A 20520-nucleotide genomic window follows, 5' to 3' on the forward strand; every position below is an offset into this window, starting at 1 on the left:
AGAGTTCTGTTATCCTGAAGATAATGGGCTAATCGCACTACTCTCTGACTACATCTTGCATGGCTCTGGACACGAAGGTAGCGATCACTTCAGATTGAGAGAGAACGGTTTGGATCTGGAACTTTGTGCAAAATGATTTACTGCATCGAAGACAATCTGCCACTCGCTATGCACCCTAACCACTCGCTATGCAGCCAACGCATCATCATATCCAGAGTCCCGCCCCGTTCCACCCATCATCACGACTCAGCACCTGCCCAGGTGTAATCTAATCCTCCGTCAAATCACCATACTCCCACATCCCCTTCCGCTCGCCCTTCGCCTCCTCCTCCAGCGCCTGCAACTTCTTCAGCCCCTCCGCATGCGCCCTCTCCCACCCCTTCAACTTCCTCGGCACCATCGCAAACCCACCCGCAACCACCTCAGCATTAACACTATTCTCCACCGGCGGCTGCTTCCCCTTTTCATACAATGTCACAAACAGCGTCCCATCCGGGCCCACAAAGTCGACATTCGTCGCAAACTCGCGGCCGGCGATGGTGTTCCCGACAAAGTCCACCGCATCGGCCAGATAGTCCGGCTGCGTCGGGAACTGGCAAAACGACAACACCGCATCCTGCGCCTGCGGCTTGAGGTTCTGCGTCGAGAACTGCGCGGCCAGCGGGCGGAGACGGGAGTAGGGGATCGTCTCGCTGTTGCCATAGTCTATATACACGACCTCCACTTTCTTGGCTTCGCGGTCGTTGCGCCGGATGCGCGCGCGGTACCACTCGCCGTCCTCTGTGAACTTGGCCGCGACGAAGTCGCCTGCTTTTGGCGGGTTGGGGAGCGGGGTGTCATTCGCCTTGTTGATGTGGAAGTTGCGGAATGAGGACATGAGGTCTGTCAGGCGCGTGGTGCCGGAGCCGATTTCTTGGACTTTGAGGTGCCCGGTTGCGTCGACGTGCGTGACTACTGTATCGCGGAAGTCGATGCGTGGTTTTTCGGGGGTGGAGGCGCCGTTGGTGCCGTTGCCGTTTGGCGCTGCGGCGGCGTCTGAGGTGTCGTCGGCGTCCTGGCTGGGGTCCCAGTCTTTCCAGAGGCCTTTGCGGCCTTCTTTGGCTTTTGCCTCGGCGGCGAAGAGCTCGGTCGCGTTGCCAGACTTCTCGGCGGAATAGGCGTGTACGGAGGCAAGGCCTTCCTCGACGAGCAGCTTGGTGAAGTTCTCGCGGTTGACGTAGATGGTGCCGATGAAGCCGCCGACCTTGTCGACGTCCTCGACATCGATCTCCACGTCCCGCTGGAGACATCGTCGGTTGGCGAAGTCGTGCGCTTCTTGGCCGAATGGCTCGCCTTGTTCGGTGGGATTTCTTGCTGACCTCGGGGCGCGGACCCCGGAGAGGACGAGGGTGATTTTAGCATTCTCCCTTGGGATCAGCACGGTGAATCGTGAGCCCGACTTGACAAAGTCGACCACGGCGGGTATCTTCCGCTGCCGCGACAGCATTGACATCTGCCGCTTCGCCTTCTCTAAGCTCTCCGAGTAGTCGACGTATTGTTTTGCGGCTGGTGGCTTAGCACCGAACATGCCGCGACCTTCCTTTTGAGCCTCCTCTTCCGCCAGCAGAAGCTCATCATAGATGTTACTCCTGTCGGTGTCATCTGCGCGGTGCCGTATCACGGACGCAAAGCCATTCTCGACAAGCAGCAGGCCAACATTCTTGCCATTGAAAGTTACTGTGGCCATTTCCCTCTCGTCGAAGCCCTCCGTAGCTGGGCGCTTACCGTCTATCGTAACCTTGACGTGCTTGCCGATGAGACGCTTGCGCAGGAACTCCTTGGCCTCCGCGCCCCATGGTGACTGCTTCGGGTCCGTCGGCTTCGGCTGCCGGACGCTGCTGAGGTTTACGCGCTTCTCTCCGCCGGCTTTCGTGCGTAGATACAGCGTGTCTGCGCTCTGTACACGAGTGACTACAGCCTCGTCCTCCCGGCCCGTGGCGCGCGGTGCAGCTAGTCCTTGGAACAGGCCAACCCGGTTGTCCTTGGCAACTTTCTCAGCCTGTCGTAGGTCGCCCATCTCTGGTCCCAGCATTGTTGAGTGATGATCTGTGCAACGCGCCAATCCGGCTTTGAGCAGGAAGGGAGCGATGCTGCCATTCTTCGGGTGCTTCACTGACCCCACGAGTTGTCCTTGAGGGCTGACGCCTAGTACGTTGACGAACACAGTGCGCTGGAGCAGTTTGCTTTCGATGAAGTCCCGCGCCTCTTCGCCGAAGGGTTCCGCGGGTTGCTCTTTGCCATCCGAGGGATTGATTCGCTTGGTAGACGGTGCGCGGACGCCGGCGATCAGGAGCATCGTCTGGGTGTGCTTCGTTGGTGACTCCATCAATCGCACGATCAGACGGTCACCGCTTAGGACCTTCTCGACGATTGCTTCGCGCGGTCAGCTCCTGTTTACGTCCTGCAAGTCTCCAGCCATATTCACTCACCGTCCAGCTGTTTGCCCTTCCATGCCTCCGCGAAGGCCTTTGCGTCTGGCAGCTCATATGTCGTCTGAACCTTGCCTCCACTCCCAGCCCACAGGCCCTTGGAGTCGGCCTTCGCCCGCGCTTCGAGCACCTGCAGCTTGTCGAGTATTGCTTGCGATTCATCCGAGTCGTCTTTGCGGCCTGCATCGTCGCGGAGTTTCGCCCAGCCTTCGGACACTACGAGGTCGGGCAATTGTGGGCCGTCGGGTAGCATGACGATGCCATATTCGCGGTTTACGCCCGTGGGGATTTTGTAGAGTACTTTGAAGTATACGCGGCGTCCGACAAGTCTGCGGAGGAATTCACGAGATTCGAAGGCGAAGGGCTGTAGTGATCGCCATTGTGTTAACATTCCGCAATCCAGTCAATACTCGAATCAAATATTGTTTGAAACGCCCAGCATGGCCATTCAGCGCAAATTGGCGCAGCGCAGAACCCCATATCCCACGAGCACAGGGTCGGAGATTGTAACCCACCTCATCGCCGTCCCTCTTGATTCTCGGCGCAGACACAAAGGCAAGACTGAGGGTCCTTTCCAGCTTCGGGTTATTGACGTTGTGGAGGACGATGGTGTCGCCTGACAGGACGCTTTTTACGTTCGCCTCGGAGAGAGCCATGGTGGAAGCGGGTTTAGATGTTCTAAAGAGCAGATTAGAACCAGCACCTCTAGATATGCCCAATTCAGGTTGTGGTGGTATGGTTCCTGGTAAGGGCAGCGTACCCGAGGAGGGGTCTTGGGACTTAGCGGTGAATGTGAGAATTGTGGATTGGTGACGGTATTCACAAATTCGGCAGGCGTTCTAAGAGTTCTTCAGCGAAATGGAGCTGCGTGCTGAGGGTCGGGCAGTGGAATTATATGCGTAAGTGGCACGAGGGTTCAGGGACTCGATGGTCGTGTGGCTCGGTGGGGTTGGAGACGTGGGTGGCCTCTTCCAAGCGAAACCCTGGGGAAGCTCTGAGCTCGGTACCAAGACTTCCTTACGCACACGCCGTCTTCCGAATTCGTTTCATCCTGTTGCATGCACATCTCTCTGGCAGCTCTCACAGCCAGGAATTGCATCGCAGAGGGCAAGGAGAAATCATCATGCGAGAACGTTCGAGGACCTCACGCGATAAAATGGCATAGAGTAGCCGAATAGTAACATTGTTTAACGATATGTCCCCCGGCTATCATTTCACTACGCGTAGCTCATTACTCTGCGAGCTCTCTTCCTCCTGTTTAGGTTTATGAGGAGATACCGATAACACCTGCATCACACGAGTTAGCCTTTGCTCCTTATCTCTTCCTACAGCCCATAGTATGCTTACCGCAAGCCGGACGGGCACCAGCGTTGCCAGTCTTCTTCGACTCCTCAGTATCACCCTTCCCGAGATCATCGGTGCCAGCATGGACGACAATCGTGCGCTATCCATCGTCAGTATAGCAAACCCCCCAGCTGAACTTTGCAAGTGCTTACGCCAATAACGCTCTCCTGCCCAATCAACTTGATGAGCTTGTCCTCGTGTGTGCCCTGCGCATTGCCCTGCTCGTCCGTCTTGAAGTTGCCTAAGTCACCGACGTGGCGCTCGTCGTCTGAGGGGGCGCCGTGGGTCTTGCCGTGTGGGTTGTCTGCGTGGAGTTGGCTCTAGTCAGTACATCCACTTCTGCTACGACGGTAGGTAGAGAGGACGCGTGGGGACTCACAGTGAGGGCCGGCAGAAGTGCAGCCGTTGGTGTTGTCGCCGAAGGCATGGACGTGCATGCCACGCTCAGCGCTGGCGTCGTGGCCCGTGATGTTCCATGAGATCTTCGTGGGGCTGGACTCGGACTCCTGCTCGAAGGTCACGGTGCCCTTAACATTGGAGTCACCGCGGAGTACTGCGACTATCGATGGCGAGGTTGGTCAGCGAAAGTATACACAGAAACCCACGGTACAACCGCCGTGAACAGTAGATGGCTGTATAATGTCCTTGGCTCCCCAGGGTTGCTGTTTCCTGAGTACTATCCTGCGGAGAAGCTGGAGTAGTGAAGTCTGCACCCAATTGAGCTGCTTTGGTGCTCTCCAAGGTATTGCTCGCATATAATAAACGTGCTCAATCGTTCTTGGGATCTTGTACCCCTCTCTCGATTGGCTAAAGCACAAGGTATAGAAACAAGCTTACCGGCCTTGACCATTTTGATGGGTTTGATGGCAGTTTGAGCGTATACAAAGCTAGGTGTTCCTGGTACGTCTGAAGCAAAGCAGAATTGTAGAGAAACGGTGATGGACTTGGTCGGTTTCGCCGGCACCTCGAGTGGTATATTGACATGCGGGGCACTTGCGTCATACAGTCCAAGCATCGCTGACCAAGCACGTGCAGAATGAGGACCGTCGTTCGGGCGTTTTGGGCGACCCGAGGAGCGACTTCGGGGCGTTCGAGCAGTTTCAGCCTCAATACGATTCGGGTCACTACAGTCACATCCCTTGTAGTACGAAGCAGAAACGGAGGTTATCATTTTCGGTAGATACAACGCACTAACTTCCAGCACAGCTCGTTCGAAATCCAACAATCTGGCCATCATTCGCAGGCGCATGGTTCAAATTATCTACGCCTTCTCAATCTTCTCCCTAAGGATGTCCTTCAGGGTCATTGCATCAGCAGCGAACTTCGAGATACCCTCCCGAAGCTTCTCGACGGCCATCTGTTCCTCATTGAAGTCGAAACGGAAGGTGGCCTCGTCGTTGAGGTAGCTCTTCTTCTCAATGTCCAAGTTTGTGGCATCATTGGCGTCGAGCTTCTTCGGCACCTCGTCCTTGGAGTTGTAGAGAGCCTCAAGAAGATTGGGCTGCGCACAATCAGACTTTCGTTCAAACCCAACTTTGTATATCACTTACTGCAATGGTCAAGTAATCGCAACCGGCCAGCTCTGTGATCTCACCGACATTCCTGAATGAAGCACCCATGACGATCGTCTTGTAGCCGTACTTCTTGTAGTAGTTGAAGATGTTCTGCACGCTCTTGACACCAGGATCCTCGTGCGGCGCGTAGTCCTTCTTAGTCGATGCCTTGTACCAGTCGAGGATACGGCCGACGAAAGGCGAGATGAGGAAGGCACCAGCTTCGGCGGCAGCAATGGCTTGCGGGAGAGAGAACATGAGAGTGAGATTGCAGTTGATGCCGTGCTCGCTCTGCAGGATGTGGGCGGCCTTGATGCCCTCCCAAGTCGAGGCGACCTTGATGAGAATGCGGTCCTTCTCGATCCCCTGCTCCTTGTAAAGCTTCACGGAGGTCAGTCAATCTGCGCAGACGGTGTTTCGCCAACAGAGTCAGCGTACGTCGATGATGTGGAGAGCTTTGTTGACGGATTCCTTGGTGTCGAAAGAGAATCTCGCGTCAACCTCCGTCGAGACCTTGCCGGGGACGATCTTGAGGATCTCCTTGCCGAACTGCACAAGCAGGCTGTCTAGTGTGGCATCGACCTTCTCGTCCATCGAATCGCCATGGCTCTTGCCATACTCAACAGCGGCGTCGATGAGCTTCGCGTAGTCGGCCTTCTTCGATGCGGCGAGGATCAGGGACGGGTTGGTGGTGGCATCTTGTGGCTTGTATTTGTCGATGGTCGCAAAGTCGCCGGAATCGCATACAACGACCTGAGAGTAAGAGATATCAGCTTCGTTTCGCAGGTTGAGACGGCTTTTGATTGAGCGCGCAGCATCCGCCTGCGGTGCGTCCGATCTGGTGGGGTAGTCTGTAGGGTGAACTCACGGTCCCGGTCGCTTTCAGCTGGTCAAGAGAGTTTGACATTTCGAGTTGCGTTTTGAAGTTGAGCTTGGAGTTGATCGACGGAGCTTTAGAGTCGGGTCAGTGTAGTTAGAGAAGTTGAATGGTGCTGTGTAGGGCTTGATAATATTCTGACAAGCGCGGGGCAGCATGTTCAACCAAAACACGTCAGATGCGGGCGGCGAAAAGCAAGGCCCACATCATCGGCCCTTGACTCGGCCTTCCACTTCAACCGCTCCTGCGCGAGTTCCTATCAACCGGATAATTTCCCGCACGAAGCCATCCGTGGTTAACAGCTTCGGTCGACACTCGTGGCTCGCACTGTCACCTCATGGCAGAGCCGAACTTGTTCCAAACGGCGAAAGCGGTAGGGAATTCCGGCGGGGCTCCTCGGAGCTGCTCCCCGCGGCCCCTCTTACGGATTAGTTCGCTCAGCGCATTTTCGGATAGCTTCATCGAGTAACCCGCCTGTTGATTAATCGACGAGAAAGACGTTGGTGCGCCTGACAAAGAACGCTCTCCGCTGAGAAAGCGCAGCGCTGACACATCCATTGCCAGGGCCATCTTAGACATGATATCAGCAGGGGTCTCGAGCTCTAATGTTGCTTAGACGGTCTTCGCACTGCTTCCATCATGGTTGTATGGTTGCTAAGCTTGAAAAACGGGCGGCAATGACCAAGCAGGGAAGACTGAATTGCTTCCTTAAAGCCCACTCAGCGGTCACCAGCATCTAAGATAAGATGCCACAAGCACAAGCTTCGACGTCCGCAAAACCGCTGCCTTCTAGTGTCACTGCCAGAATGGGGTCCCAACTGTGTTTGCACGGGCATCAGCTCTGACTCAAGCTTGCTCTTGCCCTCAGTTCAAGCGCTCTTACTCATAGTTCTCTTTGTACATCGTATTCGGGGAAGAAACGTTTTGCTCCAGCATCATCGTATCTCTTGTTCGATATTTCCGGCTCGGCATGTCCAAGAGCTCCCCTTTCCAGCTGAAGAAGGACATATCGGAAGCCAACTTCCGTCGACCTAGGCAGTCTGGGCGTATAGGATGAACCGCCTGCTACATGGCTTTTGCCCGACTAGAGCGCCTAACCCCCTACTTTCCACCCTTACCCCATCCATCCTCCTTCAACGACTCAAACACCTCATCAATCCCCTTCTGCATGTGACTAACCATATGACCCTCCCCGCTCGGCCCTGGATCATTCAGCATTCCTATCATCCTCGTCTGCTTGTGTCCAACCTCCAGCACCGTTCCCCCTCGATACCGCTCATCCTCCACACAGGCCAACATGGCTTCCGCCACCTCCTCAGGTGTCGCCCACGCATCCCTACTCTCGTCTACATACTTTATCTTCTCAGGCGACTCAGTCCAGAGCGGCGTCTTGATCAGCCCCGGCGCGACGCCATTAACCCTGATCCCAAGCGTGGAGTCCAGCGAGTCAAGCGAGCGGATGAAGCCGCTGATAGCCCATTTGGATGCATGATACATCGGCGCTACTAGACTCGCTAATTGGCCGGCAATACTGCTAATATGCACTATCCTCTTCGGATTCGTCACGCTAACCGGCCCGCCCATCTTGCTGCCTTCGCGCGGCGAAATAAACTCGGCGATCGCGAGCTGCGTCACCCGGATAGGGTGCGTAATGTTGATGTCGAGCAGCGCGTAGTGGCCCAACCCGCCAGCGCCTTTCTCGCCGGCAGCAGGGTCCCGGGAGGAGGCGCTGCCAGGCGGGTGCCAGAAGTTGGACCAAGGGGGTTCGTAAACGCCAGCACCCGGGCAGACAATGTCGAAGCCGTCGAATTCGGCGTAGGCGGCGTCGAACATGCTTTGAAGGTCAGGCCATTTTGTGACGTCTGTTTTGACGAAGACGGCGTGGGCTTTGTCCGTATCTTTGGCGGAGTGTTCGTCCACCAGTTTCTGTGCTTCAGGACGCAAGCTGAGGTCTGCTATGAGGACGTTGCAGTTACGGGAAAGGAGGAGGCTGGCGAAGCAGAGGTTAATGCCTGTTATGATGTGTTAGGTCTGATTGTGGAGTTGCTGGGATAGACAACGCTAACTCACCAGAGCCGGCCCCTGTGATAATTGCTGTCTTGCCAGAGACGCTGAGTGTCGTTGGTGGAGCTGCCATGGTGTTAGTGCAGGCAGCTTCTCAAAGCGGCGGCTGTCTTTAGCTTTCTAGTCGTTATTGACGCGTACCAGTTGGGAACGAAAACGAGGGTGAAGCCCCAAGAGGGGATTCCTCTGGTATATACGCAGCTACATGGCCGGATACGCGCGTATGTAGCGGGGAAGGAGGGGTGTCTGGTCTGGAGAAGCTCTTCGGAGTTCACAACTGCCCGAGAGCTCTCTTCCGCACGCGGAAGGTTCGCCGAAGGCAGACTTGGTAGGTGAACCGAGGGCAGCTCGCAAATCTTCAATATGTGTTTGGTCTAGGTATCTTGCCAAACCATTCTTTGCTACATGTGACTCTGTGCTTGCTATAGCTGCGAGTGGCGTAGAACCTCCTACCATAAGCCCTCTTATACATGGCGATTGACCAAGTGACCTGTCGTTAACCCTATCCTTGCTCATTCACCTCGATGCACTGAGTCTTTCCCATCGAGTCGTTTCTTTCAGCTAGTCGCTAGATTCGACTCGTCATAGGCCTGGATACCTTCTCAACTCCTCAACGCTACAAGGGATTTCCAGCCGTTCTGTTCAACTCATCGGTCTTGACCGTAATGCCGCCAAAGACGCCCAGAAAGCCGGTGACGGCCAGCGCGGCAAGACCACGTTCTAAAAAGCTCAATGGACACTCTGGTCCCCTCAAACTTCTTCCCAAGGTTATCGCGATGCTATCTCTGGCCGCTCTGTCTTCTTCGGTATCTCAACTGAACCTCTCACCCGTTTATGGGGTAATACCTTCATACCTCTATCATCAGAAGGCAATCACAGCGACAGCCTTCATAGCCTTTATGGGTAGATCCGCGCTCAACATATATCTGCCCAAAAACGTGGAGAAGTACATCCCTGTCTTAGCATTCTGGATACCGAATATACAACATGTCCTCTTCAAGTTCAGCGGCCAACTGGGTCCGACGTACGGACCAATCTTGACTGAGGCTCTCACGTTCGTTCCATTACTAGGCCTTGTCTTCTATACTGTGAGCTCCATGCTCGACTCACTAGACCTGAGCGAGCTCAATCCAGTCATAGCGGACATGCTTCCACCGGTCGGATCCTACTTCATGTTCTCCATTGTTGAGAAAACCATCTCGTCGTCTATATCTCAATGGATGGGCAGCACCGATCTACTCACACGATCTGGGCTAAACTTCCTCATAGCTGCTGGCTTCGCCGCTCTGAGCCCGTCGCTGTTGCTTCTGCTGGCTGCACCAGCTCTATACCATACCATTGCATTCAATCCGCATCAGTTCCCGGATAGGACGATACCGACGCTGAACAGCGCACTTCAACCTCACAACTTCACCCTCCTGGCGCGCCACGAAAGCCTGACTGGCTACGTCTCTGTTCTCGAGTCATCATCCTCTCACTTCCGCGTTCTGCGATGCGATCACTCTCTGCTCGGCGGCGAATGGCTTGTTACGCCTCAGCGCCAGCAGCATGGCCAGAGGGTACCTGAGTCCATATACCAAGTCTTCACAATGCTCGAAGGCGTGAGACTTCTCGAGACCGGTGACAATCGGCCTGAATCCGAGAAATCCGCGCTCGTTATTGGTCTTGGTGTCGGGACCGCACCAAAAGCGTTGATCGAGCGCGGGATCAACACCACCGTAGTGGAGCTGGATCCAATCGTACATGAGTATGCGATGAGCTATTTCGGATTACCAGCGAACCACACGGCCGCGATCGAAGACGCTGTCCCCTTCGTCGAGCGCACGTCTGCCAAGACACCGGGCGCGTTTGATGTGATTATCCATGATGTCTTCACGGGAGGTGCGGAGCCAGCCTCGCTGTTTACTTTGGAATTCCTTGAGAGGCTGAAGGCACTCTTGAGCGAGAAAGGTGCCATAGCAATCAACTATGCAGGAGATCTGGCACTACCGTCGACACGGCTTGTTCTCAACACCATCTACACTGCCTTTCCCAACTGCCGGCTGTTCAGAGACAGTCCACCGAATCCAGCCGTGCCAACCGATTTCATCAACATGGTCCTCTATTGCGTCAAGAACGATGAGGGCAAGGGAAAGGAGGCTGTCCGGTTTAGAAAGCCAACCGAGCAAGACTTTGGAAAGAGCTTGGCTAAAAGACAGCATTTGGTGCCGAAGGTGGAATTAGAAATCGACTTTGTATTTGATCCAGACGAGAAGAAGGATTTGCTCAAGAAAGGCAATACGCATGAGCTGGAAAGACATCATGCGGATAGTGCGCGTAGCCACTGGAAAATAATGAGAACGGTGCTGCCGGATGCAGTGTGGGAGAATTGGTGACGGTATGACGCAAGACTGACAGCTGATGTCCGAAGATTGGGCTGGTAAGCCCGTTTAATCTCTTCGTGCAGCAATGTCGTAGACTGGGAGACTCCCGATGCACTCTCACGAAGCGTTCGAGATCACCTATAACCACTGTAGCTGGCAGAAAATAGGATGACAATTCTAACTATCCAATCTTGAAGAGGTATCCTCTAAGGCCTAGAGTTATAACGCCGCCTGATGCATTCTTAACGCCATTCCTATGCTGCTGTTGGCAGCACCCTCGCTTCGGCCGTTATGACGCACCCGTACTCTGCGCACCTTTGGTCTTCCTCGCCGTCTTCCTCCTTGACTTTGGCTTCACAGCAGCCACAGGGACATCTTCTAAACTTCCGATAACATCTCCCTCATCCAGCCACCCCTCCCTCAACGCCATCCCCACCAAGTCCTTAGCACTCCTCAGCCCACTGGCCGGAAGGCGTCCCGGATCCAACAAATCCTGCAACCGCACCAACACCTTCTCAATCCTACCCGCCTTCCTCGCCGCAGCCACCTCATCCACGCCTTCACCAAGTCTACTCAGCACGCCAGCCTCCCCGGAACTAGGCCACACCACCCTCTCCAGCATCTGATACAGGATAAAATGCAGCCAGACCAGATTCGTCTGGGGATGATACCCCTCCCAGGTTCTCCCACTCTGCATCGCCTCCCCCCACCGCGCGTCGAGATCCGCGAGCGGCTCATCCAGGTACATGGCTGCGCGCATGAAGCGGTAAATATCGTATTGGTACTCGAGCTCCCCATCGCCTTCGAAGAGCGCTTGGTCGGCTTCGAGGTTGAGGTAGGCGACTTGAGGCGAGGCTGCGCCGTTGGAGAGCGGGGATGCGGCTTCCATATCAGCGCGCGAGAGCGTATAGTCGATTATTGTTGTTTCGAGGCCTGTGAAACCGAGGTTGTGGTCTAGGCGGCGGATCTCGGGCGCTGAGATGATCGAGTCTGACCCTGCGTGCGTTGGGCGGACACAGACGTTGCCGAGGTGGAGGTCGCGGTGCTGATGCGCTGTTCAGTATATTGCTGCGTGAACCGCGGACGGGTCATACTAGTACGCACTTCGAACCTACACCCCTCCTCCCCCTTCCCCAGCGCCAGCACAACCCCCCAAAACACATCCCAGACACCCCATATCCCGCCGATCGCCTCCGTCCCCTCCTCGATCAGCCGTTCAAGATCCGTCCCAGCATCTTGCATCTCGATGACCGCCCACAGCTGCTCGTCGTCATAGCTACTCTTCCTGCTCGGGTCCGGAAAGATACTCTTCTGGCTCTTCCGCCGGCTCTTGTTGAAGCTCTTCCAGGCGGTGCAGAAGGCTGGTGGGGGCCGACCCTGCAGCACGCGGATGTCGCGGAAGTTGGTGAAGCCGGGGATGCTGGTCATGCGCTGCAGGAGCTGGACTTCGGAGGCGACTTGCGAGATGGTGCTCATCAGGGCGGCTTTTTTCTCGGCGGCTCGGGAAGCGGGAGGGCATGGTGGAGGCTTCAGGGCGATGATCTTAAGGACCGACTCGTCTGATCTAGTGAGGCCGGGCGTAGGAGCTTGGAGGGAGAGGCGGTAGACTTCGCCGTAGGAGGCTTCGGCTATCTTGACGATGTTGAAGTGCTGCTGGAGGGCGTCGGACCAGCTTGAGAAAGACAGCGGCGCTGTGCGGGCGGCTGGATCGCTGCATAGGTGCAACAAAGGTTGTGTATAGGATAGGAGAGGATCGGAGGGCGGTAGAACCGGCGACTTAGGAGGGGTGGTTACGCCGTGTTCGGGGCCTGCTACCAGTGTTTCATTGGTAGTACGGGGTGCTTGACTTCGGATAGGGAGACATTCTGGCATCTGACTCGATGGTGGAGGATCGTGTATAGGTATATAAGGGCGTATAATCTCCGAACGATCCACCTCGCGCTTCGTGGTTTCCTTCTTCTTCAATGACGATGTTGTTCTTGCCTCCTGCCTCTCTCTACCAGCATCTCTGCTCGCGGGGTGACTATCAGTCTCCTGCAAGTTTTTGTTTATGTCTGCTGGAGGCGACTCCATGGGAGCCCTCTTTTCTTTCCCATCGTTATGACGTAAGGCAGGCTTTAACGCAGCGTTGGCATCCTTTATCCGTAGCGCCTCGTTTTTCTTTTTTGCATCTCTTGTGCTATCCCTGGGCTCTGCCCCGACTTGTAGAGCCTCTAGTGCTTCAGCCGCTTCGGCAACTTCAACATCGACCGCCTTGTCTGGATGTATCGTCGTAGCAGCGGGTTTCTGTGGACTCGACCAAGCGAAGGAAGTTGAAGAAGCGAAAGTCGAGGGATTCTTCGGCCGTTTCCCGTAGACAAGCTTGTTGCGAGGCATATTTGGTGATCTTGCGGGATCAGCACAAACGAGCGAAAGTGTAGAGCATTTAGCTAGCTTGTCTGCAAACGCATAAAACCTGCTCACGCTGGTGATTTCATGGTGTTGATATCCTTCCTATCGCGGCTTAGCGTCAACCATTATCGATAAGCTATTGCTCCGGAGCAACGTCCGAGTAAACTGATTCTCGTCCTCCCGTGACGGGACTTCCTTCTTCGTCAAGCTGTGATTTCGGGGCGACGCATGGCAGGAAGGCCTCTCCAGGATGCACCTACGCTGGGCTGCTTGGAAGGAGACGTTCTCAGCTGGTTACGGGCTCCACTCGAGAGAGTTTGAATATAGAAATATCAACAGTAAATCGTATCGGTTCCGCACATATATATCTTGTGAACAACTCTCCAGTCATCGCCAAACAACAGACGGCTTATGTCGAGTTGTCATGGTACCCAGTTCAGCCTGGTTTTATATCACAGTCAAAAATGCGAAGTACAGAAATTCCGATATCACAGTCACGGATCTATGTGTTCTCCAAGACAAGGGTCATGAGGGATACCTTACAGCAAGCAACCAGCCCAAGATCTAATTTATGTTCTATCGTCTGTGGAGTAACACGTCGAGCCATGTATCATAAAGCGTCAGCGATGCTTCAGCGGCGCCGGAGCAGTCCGCGCTCAGAGCTTCCCACTCGTCATCATCTCCTCGACCTTCTTGATAGCCTCCGGGAAATCCTTCCAGTGCTCCATGACAACGATAGCGCCGCAGTCATCCTTGAGCACCTTGCGCATGTGCTCCTTCTCGTCCTCGTCATACGGCCCAACGTAGCCGATCAGCGGGATCTTGGCGTTCTTCGCCGCCGTCGCGCCACTCTTGCTGTCCTCAACGGCAACGCAGTTCTCGGGCTTGGTGCCCAGCTCCTTGCACGCGTGCAGGTAGATGGCCGGGTCTGGCTTGGAGGTGGGCTTGGGGAGCGAAGACGCGGCGCTGTAAACGTGGCTTGGGTCGAAGAACTTATCCATTTCGACCTTGCGGATCGAGGCCTGGACACGCGAGAGAGCCGAGGAGGACACGACAGCCATCTTGTACTTCTTCTCTGCGAAGACCTTCTCGAGCTCGTCCATGACGCCAATGCACGGCTCGGCCTTCTTCTCGAGCGTCTCGACGACCTTGCCCAGCTCGCGGTCGACGTAGGTATCGAACTCCTCGTCGGTGAGCGTGAAGTTGAACTTCTTGGTAAGCGACACCATCATGCCGCGGAAGTTTTGCCCGACGAATTCTTTGAGGAGCTGTGGGCCGGTATAACGTTCGGATATGCCTTGCTTCTCGAGGATCTCGTTGGCGAGCTCGGCGCAGGCTTCGAAGGCAAGGGCTTCGGAAAGGACGAGCGTATTATCGCAGTCGAGGAGGATCCATTCTAGCTATGACTGAGGTCAGTGAGATAACACGACAGGGCGAAGGGTAAGAGGGAAGAAGTAAGGTGGATTGGAGGAATCATGAGGACTTCGCAGAGGAGCGATTATCTTCAATTGACACGTACTTGAGGCATTTTACCGGTATTGAAGGCTCGATGTGCAAGAAGAGTTTCAGAAGCTTGAAGTTTCCAGAGAGTGCTTGATGTGAAGAAGCAGAGTTGGCAATTTGGTGATTGTGGAAGAAATTTAAGCAGTTGAGGACACAGCTGTAGCGGTGGGGACCAAGGGACGCTAGTGCAGCGGCTTCCAAAACTTCCAAAACGGACAACCATTCGATTTGCTCGAGTAGGTACGACTAAACAGTGCGCTGTCCACATCTAAAGCGGCTCCCCAAGTGCAAGGAGTAACCCGCGTGCGAATCTGATAGGTTCTGATTTGGTCCCGATAGCAGCCCACCGCAGTAACAATGACATTGCTACGCACTCACGGATCACCCTCTGGGCTGGGCCTGCGGGAAGGCTGCCGTTGAGCCCAGACGCCGTCGCATCCATGGATCTGAGAAGGGAAACCGGGGCAGCTAGCGTCCCCGGATCAAGCTCAGGTATAGTGACTGCGAGGCATCTACAACTACTCACGGAGGCACCTAGGTAGGTGGTGCCCGTTTCTCATATCGTTTCCCCGCTTGAGCAGCATTTTCATGGTGTTGAGGACAACAGATAGTGCACGGCCAGGCGCTGGATACACTTGACACACTCTCTCTAACTATTTCTGCTTGTCAATGGTCATGCGCGTCTTGCTGCCACTCTCACCGACTTCTCGTCTTACATAACACACACTACCTAAGGAACTAACTCTGTGGATGGCCCGCCTGGATCGTTAGCTGGGCTTAACTTGTGTCAGAGGCTGTGCCCTTTACGAACAAGGTGCACGGCCAACGAGCAAGGACCGCTCAAAATAGACGTTGCGGCATTGAAGCAGCTCTTCAGCCTGGGCATGGATAGCCCTCGAGCACGATTCCCGGACCAAAGACACCTTAGGTGATCGATGCAGCAAAAGGGTGAACTGCTGAACACCATATGCCCTCTATCGCTTGAATCGGGCTAGCTGCTCTACGATCAACAAAATCGCGAGTCCAGTTTAATTGTCAATCTGGTATTAAACATGCTGGAATGAAAATTCAGCAACAGACTTTTCGAATGGTCCTTGGAGGCTGTAAGGCGCTCGGGGATGCCGCCAACGCCTTGCTCGCACAGCCGAAGCACAGCCATCGCCATGAGAAACCCTCAATTCGTCTTCTACAAAACGCAATCGCCCTAAATATGCAACGCAGGCTTCCAGACGAGCTGAGTGGATCCTAATCGATACTAACTGCTCATCGGAAACATGTCCTCTACAGATCTATCGGCGCGAAACAAGTCTGTACAGCTCGTCGCGGGGCAAGCTGATGGCCGGCGCTCAGGCAGCCGTGGCCGAGACGGCGACCACACTCCTACGCGGGTTACTCCACCACGTGGCAAGAAAGGAGACGACGTTAGAGCAAGAGATGTGACGCCCAAGTCCGGTCACAGAGAGTCGTTGCGCCGGACCAGCGAATCTACTCCCGCAAGAGTGCCTCCTGCGATTGGCAGCGAGTTCATTATCGGCGGCGGTGCCTTTACACCGACTGGTGCGAGAAGTCCAAAGCCGGACCTTGGTATCGATTCACTGTATCGATTACTTGCGCGTCGATGTCTTACTAACTGTTCTCGCAGATGCCGAAGCCCAGAACGACTGGCAGGTTGTCAAAAAGAATCAGAAGACAGCGAAGAGGCGGGCTTCCCAAGCCACAGTCCACCATTTCGCAGGCCCGATTTTACAGGCTAAGATCAAACCCACAATTTCAATCAATCAAGATAGAGCAGCGTCTCATGCCGGCGCGCCCAAGGTAGCGCCGAGGACGAAATCCGTGCCTGCAATCGTTTTGAGCAGAGAATGCAGCAGCCAGAGCCCCTTTACCTACGCAGATGCACTTACCGGCAGCGGACTCCTTGCACCCAGGGCCACCATTGAAACCACTCCAGCTTGGGCGGTCCAGCGCCTGGAAGCAGCAAAGACTTTACCTGTGACTCGCCGTGAAAAGAATCGCGCTGTAATGCATGACGGTATAATCCAAGGACCAAGCGCACAGGCAAAGTCGCCCATTTCCCGTCCATTGGAGCCGGCGCCCGAAGGAGCAGGAAGTATTGATGATGGGTCTGATGATACTTCGTCCGAGTCTAACGCCGCATGGAGTGTCGTCGACCAATACCCTGACTCCGCTACGGACGGGACGTCTACCTCAGTCAGCATGGAAAGCCTCCGATCAGACATTGATCCCGATGAGAGGCTTGTCAGCCCCCGGCAATATTTCCAGGAGCTTGAGAGTCTAGAAGCCACCGTCGCGGGCAAGTCGAGTCTGTTCCTGATGCGGAAAGTATATCGGACAGCCTATCCTGAAGCATCCGGCTTCAAGCTCAAGATTAGTTACGTTCACTTCGGCGAGATGGACGATGCTGCCCTTCTCCGCAAGCAAGAGGACACTATTGTTGAGTTCTGTGCAGCATTTCACAAGGCATCAAACAGAGCCTCAGGAAGATCACCAAGATCCGCTAAGATGCAACAGGCCGACCTGGCATATTGGGCGTTCCACATGCTCGAGTGCCGCAACCTTGTCCACGGCGTTGTATTAAATATTAGACGGATGCGCAATGCGCACTACTGCAATGAAGCGTTCAACGTACTGACCGTATCTCGCACAAGGCGAGGAGTAGCTACACTTGTCCGTTTCGATGTCAATAATCTTGAACGCCTGCATTCAGCTTTCATGGACGCGCTCGTGGCTTTGACATCCGAGTTAGAGCGCCCGCAGCCTAAATGGACTGCGCGACTTGAGGAGCTTACACAAGGCATCTCACGGACATGTGGCCAGTTCATGGACCGGCTAGATCTCGCAAAGAGTACGGACGAGGTAGGAGAATGGCGTAAGACCATCTTTGTCCTCGACTTAGCTGTGGTCTCATACTGCGGCGCTCACATCGAGCGATTCGATTTGAGTCATTTCGGCGAAGACCTCGATCGGGCCAAAATCGCTGCCGCTTTGACATACATCACCGATGGCAGTGAAGGCATCATGCTTCGCCGCAGAACGTTACGATGCTTAGACGCCTTCCTAGGCGGCCGGAGAGTCTGGGTTCTACAAAGCCAGGCTTTGTGGGAGGACGATGCTGAGCTTTATCTATCTACGGGCATCGCGGACTTCGCCGACATCTGGGGACCAGTATGGGGCGTCAAGAAGAAAGAAAACAGCACGGGCATCCTGAGGTATAACGCTGGACCCGGCTCAATTTTACCATGGCCAGCTGATGCAACCACGCCGCTGGCACCGGGCGAAGAGTTTTGTCACTGGGTCGGTCTTGACGACCCCCAAAATCGGAGCGATCGTTCCTTGCACGAAAACGCCAAGCTGTTGATAGGAGCTCCCTCGTCCTCCACCGTTACCGAGCAGAAGACTTCGCAGATGAAAGAGAATCTAGCCTGCAACAACAAGCCGCAGAAAGTCATGCAGCAGCTCCGTTCCGCGAACCAGCTTGAAGAACTGGGTACGTCCCCCGAATCAGTTGATTTGGCTGAAGAGATCTACGGTGCATCGGTCGGTGCGTATGGCATGTCAATAGGGGGCGAAAAAGTGTACAAGCGGCGTTCCGGCGTATACCTAAAAGACGCCATCTGTGAAGCTTGGCGGAACGAAGGCATGAATCGCAATCCAGCCGTATTGGAGGAGTGGCTTGGAGTAGAAGTTTCATTCTGCAGTCGCAACGCTCGGAGACGGCGTCTCAAGTCTATCTTGGACTCTACGACGGTACGTAACTGGCTCGAGGCTTGCATGATCAATAGCGAGCCTTTCGCCTGTGAGAAGGCTTTCGATGAAGCGCTCCGGAGCCCTAACAAATATGCGTTTCGTGAGCTGTACGAGAAGAACAGGCAGTGGAGAAAAGGTAAGATGTACTCTTTGTAAACCCGCCTATGAGATTGGCTTAGCTACGGTAAACTAACAATAAACCGAAAGACCTAGGCCAGCTTGTCTCGTGGTGTTTGGATGGCCTGCGTCACTCCAGCGTAGACAAGGATGGTACACTCCGTGCGCTCTGGATTCCGGAACCCTATCGGCGCATCCGAGTCAAACTGCCGCAGAGTGTTCACAGCTGGACAGGCTTCCTAGCCGACACCGAGTCATCGAGCACGATGGCTGTCATGTATGATGGGTGCTTGCACACCGACTACCGAGACGGCTCGACTTGCCAGGCCAGGTATGCGGATGTCCGTCATTCTCTACACACCATTCTGGAGACGGCTCTGGAAATCAACCCGGATGCAAAGATCCCGAAAGAGCTGGAGTTGCGGCGTAGTAGGCACGAGAAGGTAAGCCATGTGTTCTGCTAGTCCACTAGAAACACTTGACTAATGTTCCACGTAGCATGACTTGCCTCGCTACAGCATCAGGAATGTTCGCCGCAACGAGAAGTTCCAGATCCCTCACGGACGCCTGCGAGTTGTCGAGCCTTTCCGGAGTACCCGGCTGGTCGTCACGTGGGAGGGCGGCGTCTCCAAAAAGCTGCATCAATACGCGGACTTGGTCGTGAGGACTATCAGTAAAGAGAGCCCGCCACATTGGGAGCTACGCGTCGATGATTGGTGCGAAACTAAACCGATCCCGCTGTTCATCAAGTCGGAGTATCCGTTCGAGTGTAAACGATGAAACATGTCGAATGCCTTCTTGTGATATTTGAGTAACATCCCTTCGAGCACCTCAAGAGAACCATTGGAGGTTTGATGCACCCATCATTGGAGGTTTGATACACCCATCCTGAGGCCGCTGACGGACACCACGTACTGTCAGGGATCCAGAGCGGAAGGCAATTGGAACTTGCAGATGCGACGTTCGTCCTCGGCCTAACGCTTCAACATCCAACGCGTCTCCATCTAGTAGCGTCTTCTATCTGGGCAGGCCAATCGACCGGATCGCCAAGGCAGTGCTTTCCCAGAACTCTTAAAAACTGCTCGATCGACGGCATGTCAAGAATAGGATACAGTTTGGCGTCAGCCAAAAGGGGTTCTCTGCTTCGTCCCAGAACGGTGGGATCCGAAATCATGTTCGAAGATGAGCCGAACCCTGCCGACTTCTACACCAGGCCCGAGAACGAGTCCCTGCAGACATTGGTGGATAGTGCATTCAGCGCGCCTCATCAAGCCTAGACAACGGGCCGCGACCCAAGAACCGATCAGAGGGCGACGACTCTACCACCCGGCAACCCTGACGTCCAAGCAAACCGGAAGAGACTCCTTCCCCCGCCCTGTTGCGGTCTTGGTAGGCCGTTGCCGTTGGCGCTGGTCGTTGCCCGTCTTCGGGGGTGAGATCGTTGCGATCGGGGCCTATCGAAGCATCCAGCACATCGAATGCAGGCCTGAGCTTAACCTGATGAGATGGAGGGGAACCCTTCGTAGATTCTCGGAGCGTTGCCGTGGTACCATCCGGTTCGATATCTGAGCCATACTTGCAAGATGGTCCAAACATATCTATTCCCCTAAACATGTCGGTCTCTCAACCCACGGCTTGGAGCCAGAGCTACATGTCGATGTTGTTACGAATGTTTTCAACAGTGGCAGGAGACGCTCCTGCCGTTCTCCTGTTTTCTAGGGGAGCCTTGGTCGGTATGCCCGGGCCCAATGGCGTATACCACGGCACCGACGGGTGATAATAGCTTACGTGCCGCTTGCTTACGCTAATAAAGCAGAGATGGAGATCACCGGGGTCGTGGTGGCGCAGCCAAGACGCGTTCGGCGTTCACCACCTTACAGGTTGGGGTTCAGAGCGTACGGTGAGGGACTCAGAGCTGCTTCGTTCGAAAGGATCTTCATGTGAGTGGAGGTGGAAAGTAACCGGCCCGCGCTATTCAGCAAAGGTCGTGTGAACTAGCATGTCGGACGATGCAACAGAAGCCAGTGGCTGCTAGGCATGGCTAGTTTGGTGACATCTAGATTGTATATAAA

At 54.8% G+C, this 20520-nt stretch overlaps 8 protein-coding genes across 8 annotated transcripts; 2 read left to right on the plus strand and 6 right to left on the minus strand.

Moving 5' to 3' along the window:
- Nucleotides 1-268: 268 nt before the first annotated feature.
- Nucleotides 269-3124, minus strand: W97_04853 (uncharacterized protein; the record flags this gene model as incomplete). The annotated part of the gene is made up of 3 exons (XM_007782741.1): nt 269-2412; nt 2469-2832; nt 2984-3124. The coding sequence occupies 3 exons, from the start codon at nt 3122-3124 to the stop codon at nt 269-271; spliced, it is 2649 nt and encodes an 882-aa protein (XP_007780931.1).
- Nucleotides 3125-3732: 608 nt separating this feature from the next.
- On the minus strand, nt 3733-4662 carry W97_04854 (superoxide dismutase; the record flags this gene model as incomplete). The annotated part of the gene is made up of 5 exons (XM_007782742.1): nt 3733-3755; nt 3816-3912; nt 3965-4116; nt 4192-4371; nt 4650-4662. 5 exons carry the CDS (start codon nt 4660-4662, stop codon nt 3733-3735), a joined length of 465 nt encoding a protein of 154 aa, XP_007780932.1.
- A 411-nt stretch (nt 4663-5073) lies between these two features.
- W97_04855 (transaldolase) lies at nt 5074-6272 on the minus strand (the record flags this gene model as incomplete). The annotated part of the gene is made up of 4 exons (XM_007782743.1): nt 5074-5313; nt 5363-5746; nt 5804-6118; nt 6234-6272. 4 exons carry the CDS (start codon nt 6270-6272, stop codon nt 5074-5076), a joined length of 978 nt encoding a protein of 325 aa, XP_007780933.1.
- A 1071-nt stretch (nt 6273-7343) lies between these two features.
- On the minus strand, nt 7344-8379 carry W97_04856 (uncharacterized protein; the record flags this gene model as incomplete). Its single annotated transcript, XM_007782744.1, has 2 exons — nt 7344-8254; nt 8313-8379. 2 exons carry the CDS (start codon nt 8377-8379, stop codon nt 7344-7346), a joined length of 978 nt encoding a protein of 325 aa, XP_007780934.1.
- Nucleotides 8380-8971: 592 nt separating this feature from the next.
- W97_04857 (uncharacterized protein) lies at nt 8972-10681 on the plus strand (the record flags this gene model as incomplete). The annotated part of the gene is made up of 1 exon (XM_007782745.1): nt 8972-10681. The coding sequence occupies one exon, from the start codon at nt 8972-8974 to the stop codon at nt 10679-10681; it is 1710 nt and encodes a 569-aa protein (XP_007780935.1).
- A 277-nt stretch (nt 10682-10958) lies between these two features.
- W97_04858 (HASPIN protein kinase) lies at nt 10959-12145 on the minus strand (the record flags this gene model as incomplete). The annotated part of the gene is made up of 2 exons (XM_007782746.1): nt 10959-11714; nt 11774-12145. The coding sequence occupies 2 exons, from the start codon at nt 12143-12145 to the stop codon at nt 10959-10961; spliced, it is 1128 nt and encodes a 375-aa protein (XP_007780936.1).
- A 1571-nt stretch (nt 12146-13716) lies between these two features.
- On the minus strand, nt 13717-14588 carry W97_04859 (uncharacterized protein; the record flags this gene model as incomplete). The annotated part of the gene is made up of 2 exons (XM_007782747.1): nt 13717-14460; nt 14580-14588. The coding sequence occupies 2 exons, from the start codon at nt 14586-14588 to the stop codon at nt 13717-13719; spliced, it is 753 nt and encodes a 250-aa protein (XP_007780937.1).
- A 1249-nt stretch (nt 14589-15837) lies between these two features.
- Nucleotides 15838-19228, plus strand: W97_04860 (uncharacterized protein; the record flags this gene model as incomplete). Its single annotated transcript, XM_007782748.1, has 4 exons — nt 15838-16147; nt 16206-18467; nt 18545-18891; nt 18947-19228. 4 exons carry the CDS (start codon nt 15838-15840, stop codon nt 19226-19228), a joined length of 3201 nt encoding a protein of 1066 aa, XP_007780938.1.
- Between the last annotated feature and the right edge of the window lie 1292 nt (nt 19229-20520).

This window comes from Coniosporium apollinis (genome assembly GCF_000281105.1).
Source record: "Coniosporium apollinis CBS 100218 chromosome Unknown supercont1.22, whole genome shotgun sequence".
NCBI classification, from domain to species: Eukaryota; Fungi; Ascomycota; class Dothideomycetes; genus Coniosporium; species Coniosporium apollinis.